A 13019-nucleotide genomic window follows, 5' to 3' on the forward strand; every position below is an offset into this window, starting at 1 on the left:
TTTAATTTCCTTATGTAGAGCAAAATTTTACGCATTGTTTTTAATCAATAAAATTGGTGCAGTTCTTATTTTAAATGGGCCTCTTTTTTTTTTTTTTTTTTTTTTAAAGCTGCCTTTTACATAGAATCCAAAAAATCAAAAGGGTCTCCAATTAAGAAAACATTTTCTGTTGTGCTGAATTCATGTAACCGTACTGTGAGCTCTGACATTTTGTTTCTGTGGTAACCAAAATCAGCTGATTAGTTGGCATGGCAACAGAAAAGATGTAATCCCAGCAGACACACTCTAATCAATGCCCCCAGCACAGATGGTCTCCGGAGGATCAACAAGAAAGAGGCTGGCAGGCATTCAGTATATCACGTGGTTGCTCTAGACTAGGCCAGGAAAAAACTAAAAAAGAACATTTCTCAAACTAACCAATAGCTTTTTAACCCCTTCACTGCACTTATTAACTGTAGGAATTTCAACTGCTCGCACCTATGAAAACCAACTTTGGTCCTGTGCCTTATTGCTCAGAGTCTTGCTCTCCTAACACTGGGCACCTTTTAGAAGTCTTCCCCTTTTATTAACTACCATTTCTTAAACCTGAGTCGTTGCTTGAAAAGAAACCTAAGCTTATACAGATCTGGGAAATGCCTGAGATTATTAATAAGGATTAAAATCACTGAGTTTCAAGGGTTTCACCTACAAAATCCAGCTGATGGTCCCGCTGTTGGGCGCAGGAAGAGAACGGTTCAAACACGGGGTGCTCACTGCTCTACTGGTGAAGGCAAAGCTTGCCTCTGCCAGTCTGGCGGGAAATAAAAACATCGCTAACTGCAGAAAAACAGTTTGCCTACACATAAAGTTGGAGTGTCGGTAAACACGGTGAAAACAGAGACTTTGGAGGACTCCTAAAGCTTTCCTTTACCTGGAGAAAAAACTGAAGCATCTGCCAGGTAAACAAACATGGTAGTCAGGGCTTCAGTCTCTTCTTTCACCACATTTAATTCATGCCATTGAACTGTATTAAATTCTGTATAGTATTTATTTATACCTTGATAAATCAATTTTTTAATTGTGTGACACTTTATAAGGACCTCTTGCCCTTTAAAGACAAGCTGGACTATTCATATCCTTACTGTTAGGCATGTTCTAGCCATATTTGTTTGAAAAAATTGGAAATGCCATTGTCCAATACTGCAGTATGCAGTGAGTTGCTCTAACTAGAAAAATGTTGAAATGAATAAAATGCAGCTGTGCATTCCTGATTCAATACATGATGAAAACTGTTTCAGCCCATTATATTAGAAGTTGGTGAATTTGCAGCCTAGAAGTTGTGAAATTGAAACAGCTATTAACAAATACAGTTAGTGTTTTTGCATTAAAAAACCCCTTCGTGGTACTTTCACTGGGTCAAATTCAGACATGATCTAAGGAACTACACAGTCTACTGGAGTGCTGCTTATTACGGGAGGTCTGCTTTGTTTCACCACTGACGCTGTGAGAGTAGGAGTTTACCTTTGGGTACAAGATCTGTCCCCTTGGTATCTCTGCTAGAAGTTACACACGCACGGCTGAGACAACATTCAGCTCATTTCTGGGAGTAATATATTCTTCTCCCCTTTATTCAACCAACTACTGTGTTTTATTTCAAATTTGCTCTTACTAACACAGTCCTATTTTAAACATATAGCCATTTAAACCCCCTAATTTTTCTCCTAGAATCCAAATCACATCCCCACTTGAACTTTTCTACTGGGATACAGAGGTTTATATTGGAACCTGCAACAGAAATGTCAGAGTTGAAGCAGGCTGTGCGCTGCCAGGACCGCAGCAGACAGACAGACTCACTGCATACAGCTGGATGCTGCTACGGAAGGTGGCTGTGGCCCCCTCACACGAGGTGTGCACCCAGCCCCGTCTCCGCTGCTAGTCTATCTTTGACTTGCTGGATACCAGCCTCCTTTCCAAAGCAACGACACCGTAATGTGCTGTCATGAGAAGTAAAATAAACTAATTGAATTGAGGAAAGTGTGTTGTATTTACCGATTCCAAAAAATCCCCACAACCCACTTTTATTTGCTATTGCATTAAAGCTAACACAAAGGGAAATGACACAGCAATTGCTTTAGGGAGCTCTGCAGAGAAGCAGAGCTGTTCACCCCGGTCATGTCCTCTGCACATGGCCAGCACACCCAGCTCCTCGGGAGCAGTGACGTAGCAAAGAGGTTCTACCAAGGAATACCTGGTCTCTTTGCATCTCTCTCTCTCTGTGTCTGTGTAAGCCACAGAGGGCTGGAGTGGGAGAGCTGGAATGACGACACCATTAAACACACACCTCCCAGCTCATCAATGCTCTGCACACCAGCGGCTTCCTCTCCCTCTTCTTTGAGCCCCGCTCCAAGAGCCATGCAGATGGCAGGGAAGACGCTACGAAGGGATGGGACTCACATACATACTAAAACAGTGTAAGCCATGTGGGCCCTGGTCATGATGCTGTCAATAGCCGGTGCCTTTCTTGACTCTATAAACCTCCACAGTCCTGCATGCCAAAGGCAACGTGGATGGGGTATCTCCTCCTGCTGCCCCTTCTCCTTTTGTGCTTTGTGCTTTTCTCCGTGAAAAGGTTAAAATTCACAGATGAACAGGTACAAGATGGAAAATCATCATTTCCTGTTAATTTATGGAAGGGGACATTTGCATTTTGAAAATCAGTTTACTGATTTTTTTAGGATAAGAAAATCTTTGTTATAATTTGTATTTTCCACCTTTTCGGTACTGTTTTTTATAAATATATAGCACTCAGTTTAATTACAGGACTAGAAGCGGCCAATGCATGAAGATAATTCACTATCAATTACAAATATTGAATATTCACTAACTGTCTGATTCAGAGCATGTTTAAATCAATTGACTCCTTCCATTGACTTCACCACTCCTTGGACCAGCATCTTACTGTATTAAATCACTATTTTTCTAGAGATTTATAGTCCTTGGTCTGAGTAAGTATCAAATGTAACGCATACCATCCCAAATGGTAGGTACCAGCAATGTGAAATCTCATTGTTGCTTTAAAATTAAGCCCAGAGAAAAGAAGATGGGCAGGTTGAATTTAATTCATGTACAACTGATGGTTCTGGTAACCTGGCATTATGTGCTTCTCTTGCAATCTTTCTGGGACAATTGCAGAGGATGCCCACAGAATTTTCCAGTCATGTAATTAATATATAAAATAGTAATTAAATGGCTTCAAGGGTTTTCAGTATTAGAAATAATCTCAGTCTACCAGAAAAATGCAACAGCCAATATTTTTCACCCTTATACACACTGAAAAAGAAAAAGAAAAAGAAAAACAAAAACCAACAACATGCTTTATTGAGTCTTCCCTGTTACCTTGGTAAACATGGGTTTTCCATGCTGAGTGACCATGGTGCATTGATCACAGTCCACTGTGATGGATGAGTTGTGGTATGACTCTTTTGAGTGCTTGAGAATGTAATACAGGTCTGTTACACCTCCTTCAAAGACAGTGCTAAAATAACGAGGAATGAGGGTCCTTCCAATTGCTGTGAGGAAAATACAAAGCAGAATTCAGCAAATGCTCTAGGTTATAAAATCGCAAACCATTTGCTAACAGAACGTGAATAATTTTAAGTGCAATGAAATCAAACTTTCATTTAACGAATATAATACCATGTTCTCTGCTGTAGAAACGAAGTTGTGCCTGCTCCCATTGAAATCAATGAAAATGGCTTACTCCATTCAGAGGGAGTGGGCTCATCTTATTTAATCTTTTTACATTGATGGCGAGTTAGAGTCACTCTTGAAACCATCTGCAAGGTTTTTTGTCCCAAAGTAATTATTATACAGAAAGCCCCATGGTGTCAATTATGACTGAAAGTTGGATATTACTCATAAATGTATAAATACAAGTGGTGAGCATTTACAGAAATATACTCATACACCCAAAAAGGCAAAGCACATTTATATAGGGGGTTGTGTCCCTGTATATGTTTCTCTGTGTGGGCACATGTGTATTTATATATACCCACCCACACATACACACACACTCTTGATTGAATAGGAGGGCTACTGCTGAGAAATCAGAGTCCTGGGGATTGAAGAAGGACCTGAGAATGTAATGTGATACAAGTTACACAATATATGACTACCCACAGGTCTGTCTGAGATCTCTCTTTAGACAAGTATTTATGTCATAGACTAGAAAGTCTGAGCAGACGCCTGAATTAGCTTATATGCACCACTTCAACCCCAAAGTCTGGACTCAAGGTACCCAATTCTGCAATACGTACTTGGGCAAAACTCTCACCTCTCACTTCAATAGCAGTTTCAGGTAAGTACTACAAGATCTAATTCCAAATACGTAATAGTGATAGTGAGCTTCTGAGTGTACTTCAGATGCACAAACTAGCAGAAGCACTGACATCAAAGGCAATTATCTTGTATGCAACTGATGTTTTCCATCTCCTTTTTTACAGATAAATTTGGATGCAACCACAAGCCTGGGATGACAGAACACTTCAGTTTATAATAGACCGATACTTCCATACCGAATGACTCATTGCTTTGCACGCATTAATCAATCCACAGTAATTGTGAGTGGTGGATACATAAAAATTGCTTCCATTTTACAGAGGGAAAAACCAAGCGATCTAAACTGTGTTTTGGAAGAATGAGATAGAAAAGTCACCATCAACAGGCAAGATTAGAGTTTATTAGTTCCTAATTCTTATTTGTCTATTAGGACTATGGGTGACTCATGCCTCCCTCATTTGCTCTATACTTTTGAGAGTAATTTCTAAAAAAATTATTTTCATAGGAATTTTGCCAGCATATGAACAAAGGCTCCTGACCCAAAAAATGTATTTGCAAGTGGGTGTTGTAAATTAAAAAATATGGCGTTTTCACAGTAGTTCTGTGAAAACTGTTTCTGCTCTGTGCATTACAATGTCGAATATTGCATGTGCAGTCACAATGCACATTATATAATGAAAATACACAAATATAGAAAATTAGGACTTGTTAAAGCTTTTGCTGTAATATTAGATATTAAGATAATTTAATGTAGAAAAATATACCACACTCTTTGGAAGTGGCTGACAATTCAATGAATATGTTGAACGACTATTCTATGACTCTAGCTCTTAAAAACCACACCCACTCACCATGCATATATTAATTTTCTACAGTCTTTTAATTAAATTCAGAAAAACTGAAGTCCAGTGTATCAACACAGGACTCAACTCAGGCTTTAACTCAAATTTCTCCATGCTGGTATGGTATATAGTAAAATGTGAAATTTACCCATCAAGTTAATTTCTTGCTCCCCTAAGGCTAATTAGTGCAAATTAAATTTCCTGCTAATCATTCTAAGCAGCGAATGTGTGATATGAAAATCCAGCATTCCTACTGCTTGTGATAAACCTCTCTTCACGTGACTTATACACTGCATAAATATCTTGAAACTATTTTAACTGCAGTTTATAGACTGTTCCCAAAGTGGCATGGTCATATGTTGTTGCTTTTTGCCTTGTATTCACAGCTACAACACATTAAAGAAGGCTAGAAATACATTAAATACCTTACTCTTATTACTTTTCTTAGTAAGCATTATCTATGTTTGCCACTGTGGGATATGCTACTGTGAACAACAACGTGTGGGACCAAAAGGATGATGAGGAATAGAGACGCACACAATTATATGCTCCATGGAACCTGATTTTCAATGACAGATGCACATGCAGACTCTGTCTGTCTGTAAAATCGAAAATAGCTAATGCAAATGTCCAGCAAAACAATTATAGCTAATATTCAGCTCCAGAAGAAACATTAACAGAAACTATTAATTAGCAGATCCTCAGCTCACCATCTTGCCTTGCCACAGAAGACTGAAGCAGGTTCAAGGTTTTGGTTCTCCTCCTGAAGCACTCAATGGCTCAAAAAGATCATTTAATTTCTAGAATAAACATGAGACTCTCTCCAGTGGTAACAAAGCTTATTTGTGCAGGAGATAGTATTTCCAAGACCAACAAAAAGGCTGTGGAACAGCTCTTACAGAGTCTAGGGATCATCACAAACTTTGTCCATTTTAAGTGCAAAGGACTTGTGCTTGATTTTTTTGTCCTTGTATGAGAGTTCAAGCACACGTGTGTGCACCCCCAGCTCTGCTGCATGCATATGTACAATCCTTTCTTGGCACAGAAATATGAATGTGGTAAACGTGCTCCTCCTTCCCTTCTTGCAGCAGATGGACACAGATATGGATGTACACACTCCACCTGTGTCTGCCACTGTACATCTCAACAGCACTTCAGCAACACCACGTATCTTCTGCCAGAGTCAGCTGAAAGCTACTTCCTAGGAGGACTCCAAGTAATGTGAAGGCAGGATTATGGGACAACTTGATACCTGTGGCCACTTCAGGATGTCATTTAGCCATCCTTGTCCCAGTAAAGTGAACTCACACCTTGCAGAGCACATAGCGCGCTACCTTGGTCTTGGGTTTGCAGTTGCCCAGAGGCAGTCACCAACAATAACGGAAAGTATAAATAGTGTATAGTGTAATATCTAATTGCACCAACGGGGCTGAACAAAGCTTTACTGCCATTGGAATTCCTTCATGCTTTAGAGCTTGGCTTTTAGTCCACAGAATACACTTTTAAGAATGTATCTCTGTGCACAGTTTTGTAGGGCTCCTCCCTCCCACACCACGCTTCCTTAAAGGAGCATCACATGGACACCCTCAGAGCCAGTGCACAGATCTTTCCACAGGAGCTCCAAGAGCGAGTGTTTGCAGCAGCAGCTTGAGTATGGGGAGACTCTTGTAATTTCCTTTCCTGGTGTGAGGGCCCTGAGAGCATCCTGAGAGCAGCCCTGCTTCGGGATTGGGCTACCAAGTGGATTTCCTTTCCAGCTTCTTGGGGGAATCCTTGCTCAGCTACTGCAAGGCTTTCTGCCTACCTCCTCATGGAGGTCCCTGCAACTGTATCTCCTTCCAGTCCTGTCTCCAATCCAACTGTTGCTCTTTATTATTTCTCCAATCTCTTTGCTCACCTATCCCCATCGTCCAATCCTCTGTCTTCTCAGCTTTCAAACCTTCGTATCAGTTATCTTCCAGGTTCGCTGTTTGACTCCCAGTACCTCCCTGTCTTTTCTCTCCCCCTCCTCACATGCTGCCCCTTTTTCTCTTGCTCAGCGAGGCTCATTAACACTTCTCAAGTCCACACAATTTCCTCCTTCTTCTTACTTAAGCAGGCCCAGCTATTTAGTCTCAGTCTCCTTGTTCTCCTCCACTCTCCCCAAAACACCAGCTTCACACATGCTTTCTTGGTGTCCTCCCTACCCAGCCAGGCTGCCCCAGCTCCTTGTCCCAGGCTCCCTGCCTCAGCAATCTAAGCCCTCCTTCTGGATCTTGATTTTGTGTGTTGTTTTTTTTCCCCTCAAGATTCTTTCTCTGCCTTTTTCCCCACTCTGCCTCTTCTTAACAGAAGATTCTTTCTCCAAATGAACCACATCTCTCCTTCTTTCCTTCCTACCTTCATCCAGCCAGGGACCAGGCAAGAGGACCTCTTCCCTCTGTGCCCCCCACCAAGCCAAACATCTCCCTATCCCCAGCATTTTCCTCATTGACTTCTAACTCTCCCTTAGTTAATCATCCTCCATCTTCTCCTTTCACCTCCCAGTTACTATTTCTCTCCCCTCTCTCACATCAATGTCATCCTGCCTCGATTTTTTCCTTTCTTTTTTTTCCCTCCTCTTCTTTCTTCCACATTCATGTTGAGATGCTTCCTTCACAGGGCCACCTGGATCCCAGGCGATTCGGCCAACAGTGCAGGAGAAGTAAGGGCTTCCTCCTCTCATGTGCAACACCGGCTGAGCCTTCCCTGCAGGCTTTGCAGTGGAAATGTCCGTGACTCCACATAGCCCTGAGCTGCAACATGTCTAGTTACTCTTTGCAGGTGGCATGTGGATAGCCCCATTCGGCTCCTACAAGGAGCTTTACCATGTTCCTGGGAAAGGGAGTCCTTGGAAATTTTAGCTGTCAAACTCCAGTAAAGCATGCACTGAGTACTTGACAATGGGTGCTTTTTCCCCCCAAAGATTTATAAATTTGCTAAATTCAGTCAGATTTCCACAATGAGGACAAAAGGGAAACCCCTGCCGCAGAGGTGAGCAACTCTACTCCAGACCCTACAGATTCAGAGGCATTTAAAAACCAAAGTTGCAAGACTTTTGTAACATGGACAAAACAATATTTTTCCATTTTGAGGGAAAGAAGAAATCCTTTCTGGCTTAAATAAAAAAGAGCTAGCTAAAAGCATAAACAATTTCAGCTTTATTGGGTCAAGTTTGGCAAAATTACAAATAAGTGGAAAGAAGGCCTTTTAATGGGACTTATCAAACAATATTAATAATAGATGCTGTATCATCTGCCTGCAAGAATACATTAGAATAGCCATGACTGCAGATGCTGAGGCTCTGAGCTCAGACTTAGGAAAGCAGACGTAGGTTCATACCTGCATCTATACAAATACTAACAGGCTCTTACAGTCACATTACCCAGAAAAGACCTTTTTATAGTATGAAATGTGACACCCTGCATTGTAAGATACTGGATATACTAGAAGGAAAATTCACCTGCCCCTCAGCATTCAGGCATTAATTCCAGATCACCAGAATGCTGCTTTAAACTATCATTTTGTCCTGGGCAGCATCCTTCATCCCTAGCTGAGTATCTGAGGATGTACTATTTCCCATGAGAAGCAGGCCCTGCCCCTTAACGTTCGCTTCATTTGTGCTAGCAAATCCCCAGATAGCAAAGCAAACTGACAAAGATCAGCTGGATTTAGCAACAGGAAATAGTTATTTATATGAAAATGTCTATAAGAAAAGCATATCTGAAGCGACTATTTTGCACAAAATATAATTCTGTCATCCGCTGGCATGACGTACCTTTAGCCTGTTTGGTGGTGTAACGGCTTGGCTACTTATGATTTTGTATACCTCCCCAGTGGATCAGAGACCTCAATACAATTTTACAATTGAAGACCAGCAGAGTTATGACACTCCCCCAAATATCAGCGGTCCAGAAATCAATTAATTCAATCTATGAACATAGGCAAGAAGCTCTATAGGTCAGAAACAGTTATATATAATTTCTTAAGTATCATTCCTGGGGAATTCTAAAGAAAAGAATGAAACCATCTAACATATTAAATGGCCCACAGCCTGCCTCTTGGGGAGGGCTGCACTTAGGCCGTGCTCCTGCTATTTGGCCTGGGCATGCAACGATAATGATTAGGGTGCTCGTCTGCCATCCTGATCCTAGTAATCATTATTTTCATGCTGTCCTTTCATTTATTTCCCCTTTTAAATATGTCTGCCTGAGTGTAAAATACTTTATTCTCTCAGGAATATGTTTAAGTCTAAAATTATTTTTTCTGTCCCAAATTGAGCCAAAAAGTCCAACAATCTCTAGGTGGCAATGGCCATAACTTGTGAAGTTCAGGGGTTTTGCAAGCCTCAGACTAGCTATGGGCAGAAAGCCAATTAAAAAAATAGTTTGTAATATAACTGTGGTACCACACACACCATGTGGTGGTGATGGTACTGTTGGATTTGGGTTTTTCCCAAGGAAGATTTGAATAAAATAGAAAGTAAACATGTTTTTCTAGTTCACAGGAAACTGGTATTTGTGGGCTAGGAATAGAAGAACACTTCCTCCCTTTGTGTCCCAAAGATAGGTTGTCAAAATCTCAATGCCCTCTCTACAGAATGAAGGTTCACGGCCTCTTTGCAGAAGCAGGGCTTGATAGCAAACCCCTCCTTGCTCACTGAACTGCTTGTGTGTTGTCTTTACAATACAAGCTCTCAGAGGCAGAGACTTGGATTTAGCATATACATATACACCATGTAAGGTAACTGTCAAGTTGGTACAGAAGTGAAACAATGGAAGTGTTAATCAGTGAAATAAAAATATTGGTTTTATTGCTTCCAGGCTGGTTTTGCAGCTCTGAATCCTGTCAAGTCCTATGTCTTCAATTAGAGCTAGGATATAAAATAAGTAATAAACCAAACACAAATAAAAACATAAAATATAAAAAGCCTTTAAAAGTTCCACAGAATCAGCAACAGAATGAAAAAACCACCCTGTGCCTATAGCTTAAAGGAGCTCTGTCTGGAAGCTCTGGTGCAGCCTGCAGCTGATTATCTCATCAACATGCTATAGATGGGCTTGAGGAACTTCACTGGTTGGGGCTGTGGGTTTTTTTGGCTCCCAACACAAAATGTTGAGCTCTCCTGTAAAGCTCTAGGCAGACCATGAAAGTCTCTTGCTTGAGAGATGATCACAGTTGGATCGCAGTAATTAAATGAAGATGCTACAACCAACTCTCCCTCAGCCATATGTAAGAGCTAGGGAAGCCAGGAGATGACTTCCCATTGCTTGCGAATGAGCCTTCCAGAGCACTGCAGAAGAAAGCCTGAGCTTCCTGTTAATTGTTAATTAACATCTCTGGGCATGGCTAATTGACATCTGTGTGGACCAGAGCCTGGCATGTTCATTTAGGTATGTTTTTGTAACAGAAATAAACAAATCAGCACACACAAAGCAAAACTTCACGGAGTTACATGGTGATGTCATTGCTGTTATTCTGCATATACTTCTAGGTGCCAAAATTTGTCCCAATGGAATAGCACATCAGGTGTGTTCCCTCCCAGACACACTCCATCTGGCTGGGACATGGAGGGAGGGATCCCTCCATGAAGCTGGGCAACAGTTTTTGGTACTGTGACCTGCTCTTTGGAAGAGCTGCAAGGCAGGCTGCTCGTGGGAACAAACGCTTCTCCACCTGTATAAGACCTTATCTGGTAAGTGGATTCAAACCCAAACAACACGAATCTGTCAATTCCCAGGAAAAACTGCTGTCAGATTTGATAGTATGGCATGAAAGGCAGTGAAAAGACAGTCTAATAAGTCCAAACTCTGTCTCAGAGATGTGTGGGCCATGTTGATTAAACCACCCACATGTATCCAAGGCAGAATCTGGCACACACAGACCTGTCCTTTTTTTTCTCCCTGTCTAGTGGGTAAGATTGGGCTCCTGTCATCTAAAGTACATATAGAATAAAAACTATATGATTAATTTCCACTTAAAGGAAATTTCCAGTTATTTATACAAATTAAATATTAAGGAAAATTAAATGTATGATTTCAAATCTATTACATCAGTAGTAATAATGCACTACAGTATATTAGTATACTATTAATATACTACAGTAATATACTACATTGTATTTAAACATACAGAAAACATCTGTATAATCTACAGACATTATAGATTTTAAACTCCATGACATTCAGAAAACAATGGAAGTACTACTTCCATATTGCTAATAAAGCACAGCTTTTTGAGGAGTAAAATTAGCCGTATATACATTCTTCCCATGTCCTTACAATTTTGTTTTTATCTTTAATGATCTATTTAGCACTTAATGGAAATTGGGGAAATCTAAGGTTTCCAACCATTTTGCCTCTGTTCTCAATTTTGTAACAAAACCGCGAAGTGAGGTAAGTAACGTGGATTCAGCACGGTGACTGAGTGACCTGAGTCCTTCCCACATCCAGAACCCAATGGTTTTGGGTGGTTTTGGTTTGATCCATGATACTTTCATGGTGTCTGCAATATCTTATTTATTTTACATCAATAATATTGCCTACAGTTAACAACTATACCCCAAAATTCTAAAGATTATAAAATTGTAATTGTCTAAGTTTCCCTCTCCGGTTCCTTCTATCCTGTGTAATTCAATCATTGTGTTAGGTTTGACTCTGCCTTTTCTCCAGTATTTCCTAACAACATTTTACCCTGGTGAGGATTTGCCTGTATAATTTTGATTCAGTTGACAGTGTATTTCCTTTTCTTGGAAATCTGTAACTAGCACTTCAATCCTCTAAAACACAGAGTCAAGAACAAGTAACAGAAGCTTCATGACAATGAGACCTCAGCTTAACTCCCCAGGCCTTATGACCCTTATTCTCATAGACACATAATCTGCAACTCAGTCCTATATCCATCATCTCTCTGAAGAGAGACAATGTTTTACTATAATTCATTTTGGTAAAAACAGTCAGAAAACAATTATAAAAAGCTCTGTATGTTTCAGTACAAAGCTAACTGCATCAGCGTAGTTTCTCATTCAGGCTCAGCCAGCCTACCTATTAGCATAAAATTTCCTCCCAACCCTTTCCTTATACTGGCAGCACACTTCCAGTCTTTAGAGAATTGCTCACTACAAAATTCAGTCTTCAGATCTCGAGTATTTCAGCCTCAGGCTAAGACACTGTGGACCAGGGGATGTGGAGAGCAAGCAGCAGTGTCCAAGATCCCTTTCACAGGACAGCAGCTGGGCTTGGAGAGCATCTCTGGGGATTGTCTGGTTCAACCCCCCCACTCAGAGCACGGTCACCTGCAGTGGGTTGCCTAGGACTGTGTCCAGTTGGGTTTTGAATATCTCCAAGGATGAAGCCTTCATGACCTCTCTGGGTAACCTGTGCAAGTGTCTGACCATCCTTCGAGGGAAATGATTTTTCTTACATGTAAATGGAATTTTCTGTGTTTCACTTTGTGCCCAGTGCCTCTTGCATTTCACTGGACAACACTGAGAAGAGTCTGATTCCGTCTTCTTTACTCTGTCCCCATCATATATTTATACACACTGATAAGGTGCCCCTTCTCCAGGCTGCAGGCTCAGCTCTCTCAGCCTTTCCTCATATGGCAGATCGTCCAAGCCCTTAATCATATCGATGTCCCTTCTCCGATCTCACCTCAGTACATCCATCTCTGTCTTCTAAATGGTGTGCCCAAACTGAATATCTTACTCCAGATGTGTCTCATCAGCACCAAGGGAAGGATCACCTCCCTCAAACTCTCCCTAATGCAGCCCAGGAGGCTGCTGGCTTCTTTGCTGCAATGGCACATTGCTGGCTCACAGTCAACTTGAACTCGCAGGTCCTC

General features: G+C 41.0%; 1 protein-coding gene across 11 annotated transcripts in view; it reads right to left on the reverse strand.

Annotated features, from left to right (window-relative positions):
• Positions 1-13019, reverse strand: part of LDB2 (LIM domain binding 2) — a 226157-nt gene that overhangs the window by 51506 nt on the left and 161632 nt on the right. For all 11 annotated transcript variants that reach the window (XM_054824868.1, XM_054824866.1, XM_054824874.1 and 8 more), the window contains one exon: positions 3376-3548. In XM_054824868.1, the coding sequence (XP_054680843.1) occupies positions 3376-3548 (173 nt within the window). The remainder of the gene's footprint in view (positions 1-3375; positions 3549-13019) is intronic.

Source organism: Grus americana, chromosome 4, assembly GCF_028858705.1.
Source record: "Grus americana isolate bGruAme1 chromosome 4, bGruAme1.mat, whole genome shotgun sequence".
NCBI lineage: Eukaryota > Metazoa > Chordata > Aves > Gruiformes > Gruidae > Grus > Grus americana.